The sequence below is a fragment of the Callospermophilus lateralis genome, chromosome 1 (genome assembly GCF_048772815.1).
Source record: "Callospermophilus lateralis isolate mCalLat2 chromosome 1, mCalLat2.hap1, whole genome shotgun sequence".
Taxonomy (NCBI): Eukaryota; Metazoa; Chordata; class Mammalia; order Rodentia; family Sciuridae; genus Callospermophilus; species Callospermophilus lateralis.
The window spans coordinates 40,967,781-40,987,929 of record NC_135305.1 but is presented as its reverse complement, the minus strand read 5'-3'; the positions used below and the strand labels follow the sequence as shown (position 1 = coordinate 40,987,929).

At 33.8% G+C, this 20,149-nt stretch overlaps 1 protein-coding gene across 1 annotated transcript in view; it reads right to left on the bottom strand.

The window, feature by feature from the left end:
• Positions 1-20,149, bottom strand: part of Foxp2 (forkhead box P2) — a 374,093-nt gene that overhangs the window by 45,573 nt on the left and 308,371 nt on the right. The window contains exons 5-9 of the mRNA XM_076861639.2: positions 17,146-17,283; positions 15,819-16,013; positions 15,206-15,208; positions 14,123-14,297; positions 1,505-1,718 (exon numbers count right to left, since the gene is read on the bottom strand). Coding sequence (XP_076717754.2) covers positions 1,505-1,718; positions 14,123-14,297; positions 15,206-15,208; positions 15,819-16,013; positions 17,146-17,283 — 725 coding nt within the window. The remainder of the gene's footprint in view (positions 1-1,504; positions 1,719-14,122; positions 14,298-15,205; positions 15,209-15,818; positions 16,014-17,145; positions 17,284-20,149) is intronic.

The window sequence follows — 20,149 nt, the reverse complement described above, 5'->3', positions numbered from 1 at the left end:
GAGGACTGTATAATATCATATGCTAATCCTGCCATATGACCTTAGTATAACATTTTACCTCTAAACACACAAAAAAATATTCTTATATGTTCAAATGGAAAAATTTATTTTCAAGAAAGCAATCAGAGAGTCATAAGATTTTTGAAATGCTCCTTTTCAAAAGATAGAAACCTTTAGGATAATTTAAGTTGCTTAATATTTATGTGTGAACCATATATTTTCCTACACTTGTTTTGAAAAACTTGTACTATGGAACAGTATTTATTAGCTATATCCTTATATAATTATTGCAGCCTTTCGATAAGTGAGTATTATATCTGATGAAGAGATCCTAGAGAAATGAACCAACTTCTGAAGTATGTAATCATCAAATTAATCTCAATTAAAACAACAGCATGAAAGCATTCAGAGGCATACCATTTTATAATGATAAAAGCTAACACGAAAAATTTTTCATGATACTTAAATTAAGGCCAGCAACTTCACACCAAATTATAGATTCTATTTTTAAATTATGCTGTAATTAAATATACATTCCTTTGAAAAAAGTTTTATAACAGAATTTGTTGCAGCAAGAACGATACATTCATATTACGTAACAGAATAACATCAATCTACCATACTTACATGACGCTTGCAACTATATATGAGCTTAACTCACTCCCTAATGAAATCCTATATTGAATTTCCTTCACTTAAAAGGAGACTTTTCATTTTGAGCAATATTTTAACTTATGTACTTATGTAAATCACCTGAAAGGACATGATTAGTTAGTGATATGCCTGAATAAATAGATGGATCAAACAAATTGTATGCTCCCTTTACAAAAACAGATTTTACACACCTAAAATAAAACACTAAGTCAAAAAATTATTTAACATACACTTATTTAACATTGTTAATTGAAGTCAGATAACTTTTCTTTATGATGTCTGGTTGAATTTATTCAGAAAATTACCAAATATCCATTTTTATGTATTAACAAATTCCAGTACACCACAAGTATAAAAAACGGCAAACTACATTTTCTGCCTTATGGTTTATTAGGCTTGTGCTTATATATTTGTGTAAATATATTCTCTAATTTCTAAGTAATGTTTAAAACCTGTATTAAGGGGGATGAGTATATATGCAGCTTTAATTATTTGGAATTAAAGAACTAGATTTTAGTTTCAAAAATGGTAAAATGTTCTTTAGCAATCAGGTTAATCACAATTTCTTAGTCACCAAGTTATATTGGCAGAATTCATGCCACCTGCACTTACAAAAAATTAAATTTCCTTAAGTAAACTCCCTAACTACATCTATCAGAATGCTGCCTTTTGAACAGCACTTTTTAATAATAAAAAATATACATAAAATAAACAGATTTAATGATTTCTTTTTAACTTGTTCTATATATACTTTGTCTCTATTAAGAATAAATCATTATTTTGAGCTTCATCAGTGGTGGAAATAAAATCTGGAGATAGGTAAATATGGAAGGCAACAAATGATATTTACCTGTCTCTCCTTGCATTTAGAACTGAAGACTGTCCATTCATGATGGAATGATGCGTGACTGGTGGTGATGCTTTGGAAGTGGTGGAGGAGGTAGTCGAGGAGGAACTGTTGGTAGTGAGGTCTAGCCCTCCGTGCTTAATGCCATTGTCTTCCATACTGTGGACTCCAGTCACTTCTTTCCATAACTGCTGAATCTCAGCAGGACTTAAGCCAGCTATAAAATGAAAGAAAGCCCCACTAACATAACAAGGTAAAGTTTACAGGATGGGCTTGGGCTTATTCATAGATTAATGCCAACAACAAATGTGATGTTACCAGCATTGCTATACAAAAAAAAAGATCACTTTTACACCATCAGGCCCATAGTGTTTGTCTTGACTTATGATTTATTTGCTAAAGATTACCAACTTGAAGACAGTACAGAGAATAATAGTAATGGGGATAATATCAAAGGTTAACAAGAAAAAAATCAAAATAAAACAAACCCCTGCAAGTTTTATTTGAAAATTAAATAATTCATTCCTTATGAGTTGCTTATACTTAACTGCTTACTAGGGGAAAACTGATGGAGAAATAGATTTTAGAAGCAGTGCATTTGAAAAGAAATGAAAAGAAAGCATAAGAGAGAAAGATAATATATCAGGACAAAACTGTAAACAACCCAAAAAGAAAGAGTTGACAATTATCTGGTTATTTTCTGTTTCCCAGAAAGGCAAACCATGTAACTGGATTTCATTTTGGGAGTTGAATAAACCAATGTGCTTACCCACATAGATCAATCAAGTAGACAATATCTAAAACTCTCCTTCATTTATGATTGATGGATAAAAAAAATCAACTACTCTACACAATTACCTAGTTCAGATTATGTATATTTACCAGATTGTGAAACAATGAAAATAGAAAAGCTAAGCATAATCCTTTGATTTTAACTATAATTTTGAAATAAGTTGAGAAAATATTACTTATAATATTTGGCTTACAAAAAAGGACTTATAAGTGCTAAGTACTGTGACTTCATATGTTTTTTTTTTTTTATATGCTTTATGCTCTTCAATCTTTACTACAAGCTAATGGAACTAGTATTTTTATTTTAATCAATTTATGGCTCAGGGAACGGAAAAAGAGAACAAGATTCAGAATATGTCCAAGGTTACAAAGCTAATCCATAGTAAAGATATGACTGTAATACCTTTGATCTTAAATATTATATTAAAAATATTAAAATAACTGCCTAAAGATGTACAAGAGGAAATGAAGCTGTAATTATAAGGACTATCATTTATTAAGCATTTACTATATTCTGAAGCTTTACACTTGCTCTCTACTTTCATAATCTCAGTTGATCTCACTGGAGGTTATGAATCATATTTTTTAGATGAGCACAAGAAGTCTCAGAAATATTAAAAATATCGCCCCAAACTCAGTCAAATCATAGTGAGAGAAGAATTCTAACCCATTACCCCTCAGCTGTAAAACCTATGCCTTTATTACTATGTACACTTATATCCAATATAAAGAAGGAAGTATCCCCACTCCCAACCCCACCCACAACAAACCATTGGGATGGTGATCAGACAAGAGATGTGTGGATAGGATACATTGAAAAGGGCAGGGGAACAAGGGCAAGGTAATAGAGGGTGCTGGTGAGGAGAGTGGACCAAGCATTTCACCCCTGCATATGGAAAAAAAAAAATCACCAATCTAGACATGATGGTAAACAGTCAATAGTAACCCAAAGAATTCTCACTTTTCCAAACGTAACTTCTGGCCAAATTATTCATCATGGTCGTGACCTTAAATTGCATGCCTAGCACATCTGCATACAGGTAGTTTTACCGAAGCTAATGTTTTTGTGATTCTATTTCCTTAAGATGTTAAGACATAGCCTGAGATGAAAGAAAAGACAGGATAATACAGTTTCTAAAGTTATTTTGGTATAATTTGATTTTTTTCTATTAAAAAAGTGGGTGGCTTTACAAAGATATTTTTTCTGTTACATAGAAATGATTTTATATAAAATATTAATTATTGCTTTAATTCTGGCTTTAACATAGCATTCTGAAACTTCCTAACTACAACTTTCTGATTACTTGTCTGTATATGATAGATGTTCTAACAGCAGAATTCCATCAGCAAATCCGTTGTCTTGATGGCATCAGCAAACTCTTGGCTTCCTACCTGCTGCTTCTCTGCTCCACCTTCAACTCTTGCCTGGACCGCTTGTATAACTTTCCAACTCACTTCCCACTTTTACTTTCAACGTATGAATTCGCTCTTCATATACCAGGCAAAAATCATCTTTTTCAATGTGAATCAGATTCTATCTGTTTTCAGGCAAAGCCACCAAAGGCTTTTATAACAATCAGAAAATAGCCCAAACAAGAGAACAAGAGAAAACAAAAACAAAACACTCACTGTCGCCTATGAGGTGGGCACTTATTACTTGGCTCTTGTCACTCTGAGCCCTTCTATCACGCTCTTCATATTTAACTTAATTATTATATCAGCCTTCTGCTTCTCTAAGGCATCAAACATTTGCTCCCTTTCTAATCCTTGCCCTAGCCATCCCTCCAGCCTAGGCTACTCTTGTTGCAGATATTCCCATGGCTTTCTCCCTTCCTTTAACTTAGATAACTTGAAGAAGGTCTGAAGGCCACAAGATCACCTCTTGTTTTTTATAATTTTAATTTTAATTTTTTGAGCAGTGAAGGAGACTTTTATTCTTGGGTAAGAAAAGAAGAGGGAGATAAACTTGCAAAAGAACTTCCTACCCTTTTGGGATGTGGAGGTTATAGATAAAAGGTAAAAGAAATGAAGATGGAGACAGGCTAATTAATGTGAAGGAATATTCATGTCTTTTTGGTAATGGGTGGAGATTTTCTGGGAATTTGGGCACCACCTCTTTTTGTTCCTTTTATGGTTCTTTTGTCATCATCATGACAAATGTCAACTGTCACAGTGCCAGGGGATGTGTCATCTGGCATGCAGATGGGACTATAAGGAAGTGATGTTGTCAGATGGTCACTCTGGCAGCCATCTTAGATTCACTGAGTTTTGGCTAGCCTCAGAAGACAGACTTCTGGCCTTCAGGCCTTCAGGCATCTTGTCTAAACAAGACCAGGGCTGGGTAGAAGTTCAGCTATGTCACCTAGTCAGTAAAAGATTTCTTATTTTCACTTTTCATTCTGGAAAGGTACTGAAGGGCAAAGGTCTATTTTCTATAAGTTTTTCAAGATGAATTTGGGTGTTTTTTAGAGGTCTCTTAGAGGTGTTAATAAGTCTGTTTATCATCTGTTGGGAGACTTAGTTGTTCATACCCCTGAGTGACTATCATTTGTAACTTTATGGCCTTGAGTCTTTTACTTAGGAAGGAGACCAGGTGAAGATACAAGAGGAGGAGGTGAGCTACTAGGGGGACCAAAAGGGCAAAAAACAGGTAATGTAATGTTTGTTAGAGACTTTGTAACCATGTTTTAAATATTTTGGGCAGAGATGGCTGGAATGTGATCATGGAGCCAGGTTGTTTTTTCTGAAAGCCTGCAGACTGCTTTTTTTTTTTTTTTTTTTTTTTTTTATGATTCCACAGGAATTTATATAAAAACAATAGAATGTGTTGGGTGTTAATTATCGTAATTTCTTTGTTAATATCATTTTTAAAAGAAGCTAGGCATTTAATCCTAGAGTAAAAAGAATCCTTATAAACCATACGCCTTCGGACACAGAAAGGAACCCAATCTGACCGGAAATCAAATGAAGATATCCATACTCCTGTTTACCACTAGGACATTTAACAACACAGGCATTTTGATAAAACTTCTATTGCAGGACCCAGGTCCCAGGATCAGGCCTCTATTTCACAGTGGTTGGGAAGGTCACCTTCTCTCACAAGCTTCTGACCAGTGTGTTGATACTGCCCTTCCCCACTTCATTCTTCAAGCATCCTTTCACTCCTTATCATACTTTGTTTTGCTTTAAGAACATTTATTGCTTTCTTAAAACCATGGAGCTACTGATCAGTCCTTCTGTTTATTTATCTATTTCTTGTTATCACCAGTCTCTACTAAAATTTAAGCTTTATAAAAAGAAATACATCTTATTTTACTGGCATATCCACTGTGTCTAGAACAGTCCCTGGTTTATGTCCCAAAATACTTGTTGATTTCACTGATTTTAACAGAATCCTACAATTCTCAAAAGCATGTTGATTCCCATATAGGAATTTTGAGACTATTAAAGGGCATCCTATATAGGAGTATTCCTACCTAGAAGACTAATACCCAAAGAATTTTGAATGGTAACTAGTTATTTCTAACATAGATTGTGTGGCCACCAACATTTTATATTTCAGTTAAATGCTATGCTTTATGTTATATTTATATTATAAATTAATGGTATTTTTAATTATTTAACTTATGGGCATTATTAATAACTTGATTCATGTAAGTATCATTTACCTTGTCAAAGAAGAGTTCCATGGTTCTGTTCATTTGTACTGAATGTCAGTGCTGTTACCATGACCCGATATGGCAACAAGTGCTAGCTACTTAGTAGGCCCTCAATACAGACATAATGAATAAATAACCTGCTCATTATCTAAACAGTGTTTCTTAATTAAAAAGTAGAGAAGGTGTTTTCAAATATTATAGACAAGGGACAAAGAATAAAAGAAGTAAAAATGATTTATTTTAGTAGCAGTGGTTACCCAAAATGTCTGCATTTCATAACTACCCAGGATTCTTTAAAACTGCCAACGGCCTGGGGTTGTGGCTTAGTGGTAGAGTGCTTGTCTTGCATGCATGAAGCACTGGGTTCCATCCTCAGTACCACATAAATAAATAAAATAAAAGTACTGTGCCCATCTACAACTTACACAGACAAACAAGAAACACACACACACACACACACACACACACACACACAACCTGCCAATGCCCCTGACCCCAGCACAGACCAATTAAACCATCATTCTGGAGGTAGGATACAGGCATCAGTAGATTTGAAGCTCCACTGGTGATTCCAATACACTCATGATCTGGCACTGAAATTCGTTTTTTAAAGTAAAACAATTACCTTGATCTTTAGACAATTGCTTAGATATTTTTTTATGAATACAAAATTATTTATCAATATTAAACAGTTGTATAATCAGTGTTGTGAACTTCAAAAGTTTTATGAGTTTCAAAGCCTTGATAGTTTTCAAGAGTTAAAGTAGTTTATTTTTCAGGCAGTATTTTTTTTTTTTTTGAATTTTTTAATATTTATTTTCTAGTTTTTGGCATTATAAAGTTTGGTTAAATAGTGTTCTATGTAACATTGGTCTCCTGAAGACTGCAAATCTGTATCTAGTAACAAAGAAAACTTGATCCTCTTTTTTTTTTTTTTTTTTAATCTGAGTATTTTCCAAATATACTTGAGGGGAAAAAAAACCAACAAATATTTTATAATTGCACAAATTTACACCAGTTTTCAATGCTAGGTATAGACTTAGGAATCCCAAGTTCATCTGTAGCTCAATCCTCACCTTCAAAATACAAAATTCTATTTGACACTCCCATGATAATCCCAGGTTTCTTAAACCTTATATGTTCAAAACTAAGCTCCTATTTATACAGCCCCACCCCTGCCAACTCTTCTTTTTAATCAACTCTGTTTTATTAAACAGATACTGTACTTACATGCTGCTTTCTATATGTCAGTCTCTGTGTTAAGTGCTCTGATGATAACTAATATATACTATCCCAAACCATTATCATTTTAAAAATTATTATTATTAATGCTAATGGTTTGGGGAATTCTATTATCCCCATGTTAGAGCTGTGTGACACTTGCTCTAGAACTTGCTTACCTTTTCAGGTCATTATTCACATAACCCCTTCTCAGGACTTCCTTCCTGTACACTCTGTCTAAAAGCTCAATTTCTTCCCTTTCCTACAGTTGCTTTATTTTTCCTATCTTTCCCTTTGTTTTTCTCCTTAGTACTCCGCACTATATATTGTACTTATTTATTAACTGTTTTCTACACTAAAATATATGCTTTCTCTATGATAGCAGGGATGTTTGTTTTCTTCACTGTGCTGTCCCCAGTGCCCTGAAGAGTGCCTGCTGCAAGTGATTGCTCAATGAATGTCACTTGGAAGTTTTTCAGTTTGGCCAGAATACCAGCTTACTGGCAAACACATTCTGAGAATCAACAGATTCAAACATTGTAGCATAATAGACAACTTATATCTTGAATGAAGATTATTCAATTTCTCTTAATAACTTATTCTAAGGATACATACAATAATAGTGCAAAATGTTTAATAATTATGCAATTTCAAAATTTCATGACCACAAAAAACTGAGAAACTATATTCTGTTTTGGGATGATGGCTTGGGCTACTTCTTATTCCCTGCCAGTATTACAAATAAACATTAACTTGCTTTCACAGGAGTTGAGGAAATAAAAGAATGAATCCTTAATAAAGTAACAGCTAATATCAAAGATAAAACTATGTAATAATAATTCTTTAATCCCCATTCAGAGTTTGTGAAGTAGCTATAAGATGGCAAGCCTTGTGCTAGGAATTCATTAGCATTTGACAACTTGTATCTAGATTATATATCGTAGAAAAGTCTCAATGGTTTTACTTTTTTAAGTATACTTTTCACAGTAAAAAATAAAAGATTGTTTCAATGTTTGTTTCTTTTCTATGTATAGCAATTAATTTTTTAATGTTAAATAATGTTTATTCATCACGATGCAAAGTCAGTCTACTGTCAATTTCTAATTACTTATTTAATGGTATTCTACTTATTTTTTAGGGTTACTTATAACTGAAAGTAATAAAAATAAACTTTAGTGAAAGTATGTAATATATAAAAATATATTTTTAAGCTGAGTTGATACTCACTATTTTAATATGAATTGTGATATTACCATGTACTTTCCATTTTTCATCTTAAATTTCACATTGTGAAAAACTACTATATGCATATGGACAAAACAGCTAAGTCACAGAGAAGAGTATATATTATAGAAGCAAATTTACCTGCCAGCCCTGACATCTAAGTCTCTAGCTCTCCCTTCCAGAAGAGAGACCAGTTTCTGGAGGATCCGTCAGAAATCTGTGTGCTTATTTATAACCTGGCAAACCTAATATATTTGTTATTTATATAAACAATTTCTGAGACAATGCCTGTCTCTGACATGTAGGTTTAATGAGAGGTGCATCAATTAAACATTTTGTCCAAATGCCAGATTACAGGTGGTAAAATTACATATTTGATTGGAAGTCAAACCCAAGACAATTATCTCCACCAAAGGAACTTTGGGGAAACAAATACCACTGATATATTTTAAAGTGATCTTAGCACAAAATATTCTATAGGTTCCATTTTTAATATTTAAAATTTTATTATGAAAATATTCCTCATCATGATATCATAATGTGACTAAGGTGACATTCCATTTTGGAATCTTCCTCCTAATATATGAAGAATTGTCACATAAAAACTTTGTAAAAAATACTTATAAACTAAATGGAATCAAATCCATATTAATGTTATATATTCCAGTTCACTACAATACAGTTTTACAACAATTGGAATTGATAAAATTTTATCTTTATCTTTCTTATTTTCTCAAAAATTAACTCAGTATTTCTCTATGCATTTAATTATTTACAAGTTAGTTTCTATACATAAAAATTAGTAGCATTCACAGGCAACCTTGCAGAGTTTCATTCTGCAGTGATAAAAGTGTATTTAAATTCAATTCACTGATGGAGTTTTAGTATATAAGGCCCCAAAAGAGATTTTTCCTTCAAGTTATAATCAAAAACTTCCTGGTATTTGAACAGGAATACTATGATGGTAACAAAAATTCTGCATGACATACATCGTTCATACTGCTGATGCTATTATTACCATGATCATGTGTAACAGTGATCTATGTAAGCACATCATCTCCGACTAAATAGAAGATTCAGGATGCCAGAAGTGGTGACGTGGGCAGTTGGCTATTAGGCTTACATAGCAAAGAACTGTCAAAGTTAAAATGCTGATTATGGTTGAATAATGAGGCCAAAGACTATTTTCAGCATATTCCTAAATGAGCTTAAAGGACATTATTCTGTTTTATTTAGTTAGTTTTTAAAATATTTTTAGCTGTAGATGGACACAATATCTTTATTTTTTTATGTGGTGCTGAGAATTGAATTCAGTGCCAAACACATGCTAGGCAAGTGCTCTACCACTGAACTACAACCCCAGCCCACATTATTCTGTTTTATTTCAAAAGAGTTCATTTTCTTTATTATCCAACAACCTCTGATTCCAAGCTCATCTAGTTGTATAAGATATTAATGTAATATAGCTCTGACTAGAATCTACCAATGCCTGTTTGGTCTTTCAGATATACAATGAAGATTAATTCTTTGAATAACTTTTAAAAACTTAAAATCTGTAAAAAGTTGGAGTGAAATAAGATACAATGGTTGCCCCCCCTCCCCCCGCTTTTCTTTGATATTGGGGATTGAACCCATGGGCACTTAACCACTGAGCCACATGCCCAGAACTTTTATATATTTTATTTAGAGACAGGGTCTCACTGAGTTGCTTAGGACCTTGCTAAGTTTCTGAGGTTGGCTTTATACTCACAGTCCTCCTGCCTCAGCCTCCCAAGCTGCTGGGATTACAAACATGCACCTCTGCACCAGGCCAAATAATCCTTTTATCAGAGTATCTGTGCCAAGACCTCCAGTGGATGCCTGACATAATGGATAACATTGAATGCTATAATTAAATGCCTTTTCAATCTTAACTAAGCACTTACCATGCACTGTGGTCATAACTTTCATTGTTTGAGGTGCAACAGAAAACTAGCATGATATCTTTTTTTCTTCTTCACAATTTCATATATAGGAGATTTGTTCTTACTGTAAGTCTTAGGAACCAACAGAGGATTTTTTTCCTTCCTTCATTAAGTTGAGAAGTTTCCCCTTTTCACTTAAAGGAAACACTACACTACAGTTCTCTGTGGCATATCTGCATTGGTAGCATCACTATTCTTGCTCTTTGTAGAAATTATTAAGTAAGCATTAATTGAACATAAGCACTGCAATAATGTGCCAGTCAGTCTGATAACTGAGAGGGTTAAGTGGCTAATGGTGGGGGGGGGGGTACCTTGTAGACTATGGATATGCTGCACAAAGCTATGATTTACATTCTAGATGGAGCAGAACATGATGATGTGAGATGTCATCATCTACTTAGAATAGGGAGCAATTAAAATCTCATGAATTGTTTATTTATGGAATTGTCCATTTGTATTTGTGGAGTGTAGTTAACTGTAGATAACTGAAATGGAGAAAAGCAAAACTTTGGATAAAGGGGAAATACTGGGTCATAGTCAATGTGTGAATATATTGTGCATTAGGATACACAAACCTTTTCCTGATGTTAGAAACATACTTAAAGTCTAAAGTTCCTGCCCAATTTCCCATTTCCTAACCAGCAGTACATGGCACCAGGTCATTAAAATATTTCACTAAATTAAATTACCAATTAATATATAAACTATGCTATTCATGTATTTAGTAGCTTTATATCACCATATTATTCAAGGTTGCTTTGTAAATCTACCTGTTTTGATTTGATTCCTTGTACCTACTGTCACTCTATATACAAAATATAGAGATGGTTATTTAATTACATATTATACATTAAAAGTCAATATTCTAAGAATACTCATGATAACTTTAAATGCTTAATATTTCAAGTGATTTGTGTTAAAATATTTACACTATATAACTTTAGAGAAAAGTGTCAATAAATTTGCTACTCTATCAAAATTATGTAACTTTATTCCTGATATTTACATATAATTTTTGTATAGTTTAATAAGTTATACTTTTAAAGTAACCTTAAGAAATTGAGATAAATCATGGGGATAAACAAAATATATTTTTAAGAGAAAGAACATCATCCATCACTACATGTAATTCCCCTTTGATTTTATATAACTTTTACTCGTGGCTAATGAATCAACCACTGAAAAATCTAGGGCAAAGTGAACTAAGAAACTAATAATAAAAGTGTTCTAGGTAATTTTACCTGAAACAAACAGTAAGATACAAATGACTCAGATAAAAGTGTTCATGATACTGCTACCTGAAATTACCAGTAACTAAGAAATGATTGAAGGTTCACATTATCCAATTATTGTTTCTTTACTTTTTCCACTCTGCTTGTGAGATTCCAACACAGTCTGATAACATTGTACTGGTCCCTCTCTATCTGTGGGGGATTGATTTTAGGACACCCAAGGATACTAAAATCTACAATGCTGGAATCCATTACTTAAAATGGTGGAGGATCCACTTATATCCTACTTACTGTATCTTCACATATACTTCAAATTATCTATAGATTGCTTACAATTCATAATACAATGCCAAGGCTGTGTAAGTAGCTGTTGTATTATATTGTATAGGGAATAATGACAAAGGAAAGAAGTCTGTATATGTTCAGTATAGATAACATTTTCTTTCAAATATTTTTGATTCACAGTTTGTTGAGTCCATGGACAGTAATCCATTAATGCAGAACCCACAGATGTGGATGTGGAACTATATATTTCTTTGGTGTAGCTGGTGTGTCTGACGTGCTCTGCCTATTTGACAGACAGGTCTTCATGGTGATACAATTCACATTTAATCATCTAAACCGTGTAAAATATAAAGATGACGAGTTTGTGTAGATTACTTGGCACCAACAAAAACTCTGGTCAGTCAACCAACTAAAATATTGTCCCTTGATTTATTTAAATGGATTTATTTAAAGTATAAACATTCTGTTCAAACCAAACCAAATTCTGCTTTCAGATATACTTTCTTTTCCTAAATGTGGTCTGTTCTTTGTACTTTATCTCTCATATATCTTTTTCAGAATAGAAGTCAGGGCTATGGGGAAGAAATAATCCTACCAAAAGAATACTCATAAATGAGAAAAAAATTCCAGTTGAAAACTAATAGAATGATTGTATCATAATAAATGTCATTCTTTAATGAGATAAGTTCACTTATTTTAGAAGAATGTAGCCAAACAAATATATTTTAAATAATTTCTACTGTGTTTCTATGAACACATATTTTAAAATTTCTTGAAAAGTTCAAATGATTTTACTAAATTATGATTATGGTAAATCATGATTTCCTATGTGGAGACCCTCACATTATCAGATCCCAAATACAGATCATATTTAATTATTTAACAAGATAAACTTGTGGCTTCTGTTTACTGTAGTTTGTATCAAAGAAATCCATTAATTTATAAGCACCTTGCTTTTCTCCCCTTCCTAATTTGTTCTCAAATTATATTAATAATCTGTGCATGGACAATCCTTACTATGATGACCCTACAAGTTATTCCAATTCTCCTAGGAATAACTCAGAAAAGTATGTTTTGTACCTTGTTTCTCTTTTGCTGTTTAAACTTTATCTTTGCTGATTTCCTAAGAGCATGTCAGTCAGACGAATTCGAAGATGTGAAATCAGAGGGAAATTGGGAAAATAAGCCAAGGAATGGTAATTTGATAAATAAAAAGGGAAAATGGTAAAATGCCACAAATTATGACCATGTGCACTTCGAAAACTGACTTTTATTTGCCTAATTTAATTTTTTGTAAATGTAATTGTTCTTGCTTTATTTCAGAGTCCCAGAGATTCAGCAAAATGTGTGGTGAATACTACAACATGAACTCCTCTGTGACAAATACAACTGACTTGAATTAAAGTTCACACTTGGATTAATGTTTGTTCCAACAAAATCCAAATGCTAGTGAGACTATATTTTTATGAAGTTTAATGAGATATGACTTCTACCTGAATTGAGAACTTTAGCGCAGTCATTTGCTCAACATTATTTTTCTATTTCACTTAGACTTTTTCCCCAAGAATTCATCCTCCTGCATATACAACAGCATTAGAGTACATTCCAACTTTCGTATATTGAAACAAACAAACAAACAAACAAACAGATATATAGCTTCTATTTCAGGCCGCTTTTAAAAACTCTAATTTTTAAAAAATTACTCTACTATTAGCTATAGCTAATAGTAGAGAAAACAGGATTGATTTAGTCCTACGATATAAGATGGGGTTACACAAAGCATAACTTGGAAATGTGGTCTATGGAAATACATAGTTTCCCTTTTATATGTGGGGATTTCTGTATAAAGATGAGAATTTTTTTTTCCTTTTTCTTATCAGTTATCCACCAAAACTCATTTTCAACTCACTTATGTTAAATGGAATGCCTTCCCAGTAAACCAATTCCCAACTGATCCCTCTCTATGTTCAGTAGTGGTTGAATTCTGATGCTCTTTTAAATTATTTTCTGCCCATAAGAACAACAAATTCACATTTAATATCTAACAAAACACTGGAAAGCAGTTTAACTACACATCTGAAAGCAGTATATGGGAAGATGGGTCAAACAACCATAATAACAAACAATGTTGTAATAATAAATTTGAAGGCCATAAAAACAAAATTCCTCAAGGTATAAGACAGGCCATGGGATGGTAGAAAGTGCAAGACTAGAGATGAAGTGTGCACAACATTTTGTCTGTACCTTGAGGCAGCGACTGGACGGGAAGCGCCGCCTGGCCAGGTGGAATGGAGATGAGTCCCTGACGCTGAAGGCTGAGCAGATGCTGCTGCTGCTGCAGTTGTTGCATCTGGAGAAGCTGCTGCTGGAAGACAAGCTGCTGGGCTGCCAACTGCTGCTGCTGCTGCTGCTGCTGCTGCTGGTGTCAGAAAACCCAACCCAGTAAACAGCAGGGAACAAGGTCTGCACCAACTGCTCACACACTGAGAAAGGTATGCTCCTTTCATTGCCCTGGTGAGTTTCTGGCTGTTCCATGGTCAAAGTTCAGGGACAGAATGGGAGCAGGTTCTAGATTTCAGTTACCTTTCTCTCAAACATTAAACAGCAGCAGAGAACCAAGGAACTTGCATTGAGAGTATAGAACAAGGTCTAGGGATAGCATATTTTAACAGAGGTTCAGACTTTTAAAAATCAGCTTTTACAGATGATAATAAATTATCAAAACGAAAAGAACAACACTTTATAGAATTGCTCAGCTTCCACAATACTCTGTTTTGTTTTTCCAACTGAATAAGTTTGATCTGCAGAGGTCCACGAGTATGGTCTCCAGTGATCTATTAGTAGACTGGGTTGTAGCCCTCACAGGACAGGCCTGTTGGCTCTCTCTCTATTCCTCTCCTCTCTTTTTGGAATATATTAAAGGCAGAATTATGTTCAAGGCAAAAAAAAGTGCCCTTATTATAAGGAAAAGTATAACTTCCAATTTTGTGAGGCATTACAAGACAAACCAGAGTTCTTTGGACTCGGGAGGCTATGAGATGGCAGTCACACTTCAGAGGAAGACAAGCTGCTGTGGAAGACCTTTCCTTTTTAGTTTGGGGAAAAGAGAAACTTCTGATGCGCTCACTGGAAAACAGACTGCATAATGGAGCAAGTCATGTGGATTGCCCAAAGCCTCCGGAGAAATAAGGGAGCAATTTCTATTCTGTAGTTGATGGCTGTCTGAAATTCTATTCACAAATCCAAACAGAAACAAAGCCTCAGGAGGTCACAACTGTTTCCTGTACGTTTGCATAATGGGCAGCTTGAAGACAACAGCCCTGATACCTGCTGATCAATTTAACTACTTCAACATGTTTTGTTTGTATTATGTTTATATTTGATGCAGTTTGCTGACAAGTGCAAGCTAGGCCTGAGAAGCCAGCTTGTCAGTTTGATTTATGAGCATATCAAACTGTAACTTTCTACTCGCCACTCCAAACCTACAGTAGCAGTTCATTAATCAGGGGCCTGTGACTTTGAAATCTGTGCTCAACCAGTTTTTCCTCTTGGTTCTCCACCCCCAACAATGGGCTAAATTTGCATGCATGTTTCCTGAGCTGCACCACTGAGAAAAATAAGGTTCCCTCACCAACTTAGATTCTCAGTGAGCACAAGATAATCAGCACTTTGTCCACCACACAGCTTGCTCTTTGGACACTGATTCGTTAGCGAACATTAGACGACAGCAGCTTTGGATTGTGGCTTTCAAGTCCCATGTTACAAGAAAAGGGGAGCAGAAGAGTTCTACTGTCACTATTATTAAGCTCAGTAAAAATATATAACACTCCATCTTTGACAGCAAGAGCCTTGTTACAGAAAGATCTAAGACTCTCCCTGCCCCTCAAAGCCCCTTCTCAACCTCATACTTTTAGCTATCAATGAGATACCCGGATCCTACCTCTTTTGCTTGCTTGCCAGGGTGCTGCTGCTGCTGCTGCTGCTGTTGCTGCTGCTGCTGCTGTTGCTGCTGCTGCTGTTGCTGTTGTTGCTGCTGCTGCTGCTGCTGCTGTTGCTGCTGCTGCTGTTGCTGCTGCTGCAAAAGCTGAAGATGTAACTGCTCTTGCTGTTTCTTGTAAAACTCTTGTAGTTGTTGCTGAATAAACCATTTTGACTTTAATAAATAAAGGCAAAAGTTTCATGTATTATAAATCTCCTAAACTCTTCTAGACTGGCACATGGCAGAGTAGCCGTTAAGATTCACGAAAAACAACAACAAAAATGCATTGTATTCAAAGAGACAGCTCTACATACATTTTTTTTTCCCCAAGGCAGCTCTGAAACTTTCCAATCCAGAATCCAAAAAAATCCTAAACAAGAGGGTATAGAAAATCTGTATTCTAAAGGGCCAGAGCCAAATTAAAGCCCTAAATTATTCCATCTGAAGTCCTACTAAGCATATTAAAAAAAAGGTTCTACTCTAGAACTTAAAATAATCAAGCTAGCTCCATAAAGTCAGGTTCAATTTTTATTGGAAAAACAATTCAATCCGTCAGATGTTCAGAACAGTGTCAGACTTAGAAATTTAGTAACTAGCCTGTTGTCATCAGCACAGATGACAGCAAAGTAATTAACTCTGTGAGAATTTAGGTAAAGCACACTATTTTCTCTATGCTGAGTGAGTTTACAATATAAAGTCAACTTTATATATGCACAAGTCTCCAATAAGGAATATATTGGGAACACTATTTTTATTATTTACAGAAGATGAATTTCATAAACTTGTGGCTTAGCCTCCTAACAATTCTAATAAGTAGACTCTATTTAAATAATGAGCATATTTTGAAAAGGAAAATTTAGGATGGCACTTCTTTATGTCAACAAAATGGTCACTTCAAATTTCATATTTGTATGAACTCACTGGAGTGTCAAAAGTGTTAAGAGTTTTAAAAGCAACAATTATGTGATGTGTATCTTTGCACATCTTTGGGAGGTTTACAAATCAAGTTATCTAGGCATGTGAATACATGTTAAATACTGATTTATTCCGTTTTTAAAGTATCTCTGTTTCTGCTCTGATTCTAGACTTTAATAAATTTAAAAAGTTTAAGGAATCTAATTTTCTGACTCTGTTCCACAATTAAGATGCTATATTTATGTTCTAGCATGCTGCAAGGTTGTGTGCCTTTAAGTGGAGACCAAGTGGTCAAATATGCCCATCGCACTGTCAACAGGGGTGTACACCTCCTGAGTGGCGCTAGAGCACCACAGCAGGTAACCCACATTACCTGCTGCAGCATGACTGCCTGCTGCTGCTGGAGAAGGGCCTGGAGCTGCTGAGGAGACAGGACTTGCTGCTGAAGGATCTGCTGCATTTGTTGAGGGGTGATCACCTGGGGAGTCATCATGGCCACTGACACGGGCACCTTGCAGAGGAAGAAAGGGAAAGGGAGGTCATGATCAAGTGCCTGCTAACTTACTTCAAACCATACATCATTGTTCAGAAGCTCTTCAAGCACTAATGGCCAACATTTTTATATATTTTAAAACTATTTAAGAAAAGCATTTAAAGTATCACAGCATTTAGCTGCTAGCTTTCTGGAGGCATCATAATTCATCAGACTCCCACTCTCTACTCCACATCTCTTATGTAATATGTGAAGATGTTTGGGTTTGACTAGTGTACTTAAAAATAAACAACTTCATGGCACTGTTCTCAATATTTCACAACTTATCAATGCCACATTGGGGAAAAGGGAAAAGCCTTTTGAAATTTTTTAAAGGTGTGATTAAAATGAATAATAAAGATTAAACAATTGGAAATAATATGCATATATAAAATATATTAATTAGTAAAAAGCATATGTAGAATATACTTGTTTCACCAACTTCAAAACTGTACATATACAGAGAATATACAGTGCTAAAAAATGAGCATATGTAACTCATCTAGGAGTATTTATGGATACATATCTATCTGTGAAGAACAGCTATCTAGAGAGGTCCTTTAAAATGAGGAATCAAGCCAGTATTCTAGTTCCTTCTTTAAATGTTTTCTTATTTCAAGCAACTAACTTGATATCACACACTCCAGAAATCTGAAGCGTACTCAAAGCCTCATTCATTAAACTGGGAGGAAAAAAAAAGCAACATAGTTTAAAGTTTCTTTTTGACCATTTCCTTTCTTTTAAAAGTTTGTGAGAATGAAAACAAGAGAAAAGAAAAGGAGCAATCAGAGAAAGATAAAGGTAAAAAGAAGCAAGGAAGGAAAATACAGTATAGAGAAAAGCCCCAGAAAGGAGAACTGGGAGAAGATGGGAAAGGCAGAAGCGCTCAGGAGAGTGCAGCCCTAGGTGCATGCTCAATTCACTCAGGGGCTCTGTGGGAAGCACTTCTCTACTAACCAGCAGGTAATCAAACAACTTGTCAATGTGCCAACTTTGCAACCTTTGAAAAAGCAATCACTTTCTTTCCTAGAAAGAACAATTCACTTTTACTGTAAATAAAAGCAAGTATTTATATAAATAACTGCTCTTGAACAAATTTATGGGACAGTGTGTCTTTGAAAATAGAAAAAGATTAATAGGCATGGTTCACAATTTATTTTAATAGTCATTATTAATGCAGCTCAAACTTTTCCAGTCTAGACTTTATGCTATAAAGAGAGAGGAAATTAATAATGAAAGCGAGGTTAGGATTAAAAAAGAAAAAAAAAAAAGAAAAAAGAAATCCAGGGTGGATTAATTCCTTTCTCACACAAAACAACAAAAACAACCTTTATATTTAATACTGAAAATTAGCCATGTCTTCTTTTTTCCTTATTAATAACTTGAAAAATAGATGAATTAGGTCTAATTTTGTAACATGAGAAACATTGCAACAGAAGAGAATTCAGTGGCTTTTTAAAATATTCCTGGATTTTTTTTAGAATATACAGAAATATATATATATTTTCATTCCACTTATTATAATAAAAAGTAGTGGTTGCCCAAGTGTTGTGCTATTTAAAAAATCTGATTGTCAGTTTACTTAATTATTATTTGTTATTTGATAAACAGACTGTTTAGAATAAGCAGTTTGGAAAAAAATATTTATCTAGAGATACAATTTTTCTTCCAACAATCATCAATCTCTTAATCTCTTCAAATAGCAAAGAATGAAACAGAAATGAAAGGACAGAGATAGGTTAAAATTTTAAAAGGTGCTAAAACAAATTAGAAATAGAAAAACAGATACAAAGTATACAGATTGATGTGGAAATTACACATATGTGTATAACTATGTAATATAAATATGTACCCTTCTATAAAGTTAATCATTGGATAGAAGCTTGTCAAATCTAATGTTTTCACTTAATTATCTCTTATCTACAAATAAATGTACTTTGTGTACAGTAATCACAAATGAATTTTATAGGAATAGTTCTATGAAAAGAGACATGCCATAATACATTGCAATTTTATAGTTCTATTTCAGCCTATGCTATAAATTGATACTATTATAACTTACTTGGTATATGAGTAAACTTAAGCAAGCTATCTACATTTGTATTTTTTTAGTTTATATATATCTATCTATCTATCTATCTATCTATCTCCATCACATTATGGCCATCCTGAAATCATATGTATTTAGTGCTTGCATGTGTGTGATGTATTGCAAATTTTAGGCAGATTGTGGCTTTCCCTTTAGGAAACTATCATCTAAAACAGACATAAAGATACACCAACTAACATGCAACTAATTGACTCTCCATTTTCATAAAACATACACACATACACACACACACACACACACACACAGACACACACACAGATTAATGGGAATCACATAGGTTAGAAAGCAATGGTACACTCCTGAGGGATTTCAAACATTATAAATAAGCCAATACTATCACTAGTTCATCCAAACAAAACAAAACAAAACAAAACAAAACTACCATTACCAAAAATATAAATTGTCTTAATAAATAGAAATTCAAGATTTTTTCTCCAAGTGTTAATTATATGTTATATGTACACTGCTCCATTTGCCTTGTTTGCAAATTATAATTTTTAAAATGTAGAACTCCATTTTTTAGTGATTAATTTTAATGACACATTTTCTTCATTCCCTTTTCATCACTTCTGTTATTGACTATTGCATTTCTTTGCTCCACAAGATACTCTAGCAATTGATTAAAAAAAGAGAGAGATATAACTGAGTACATAAAAAATATTTAGAGATTATAATACTTATTAGTATTGAAACAGACAAAAACATCATTTTTAAAAAAATATATAAATAACTTTC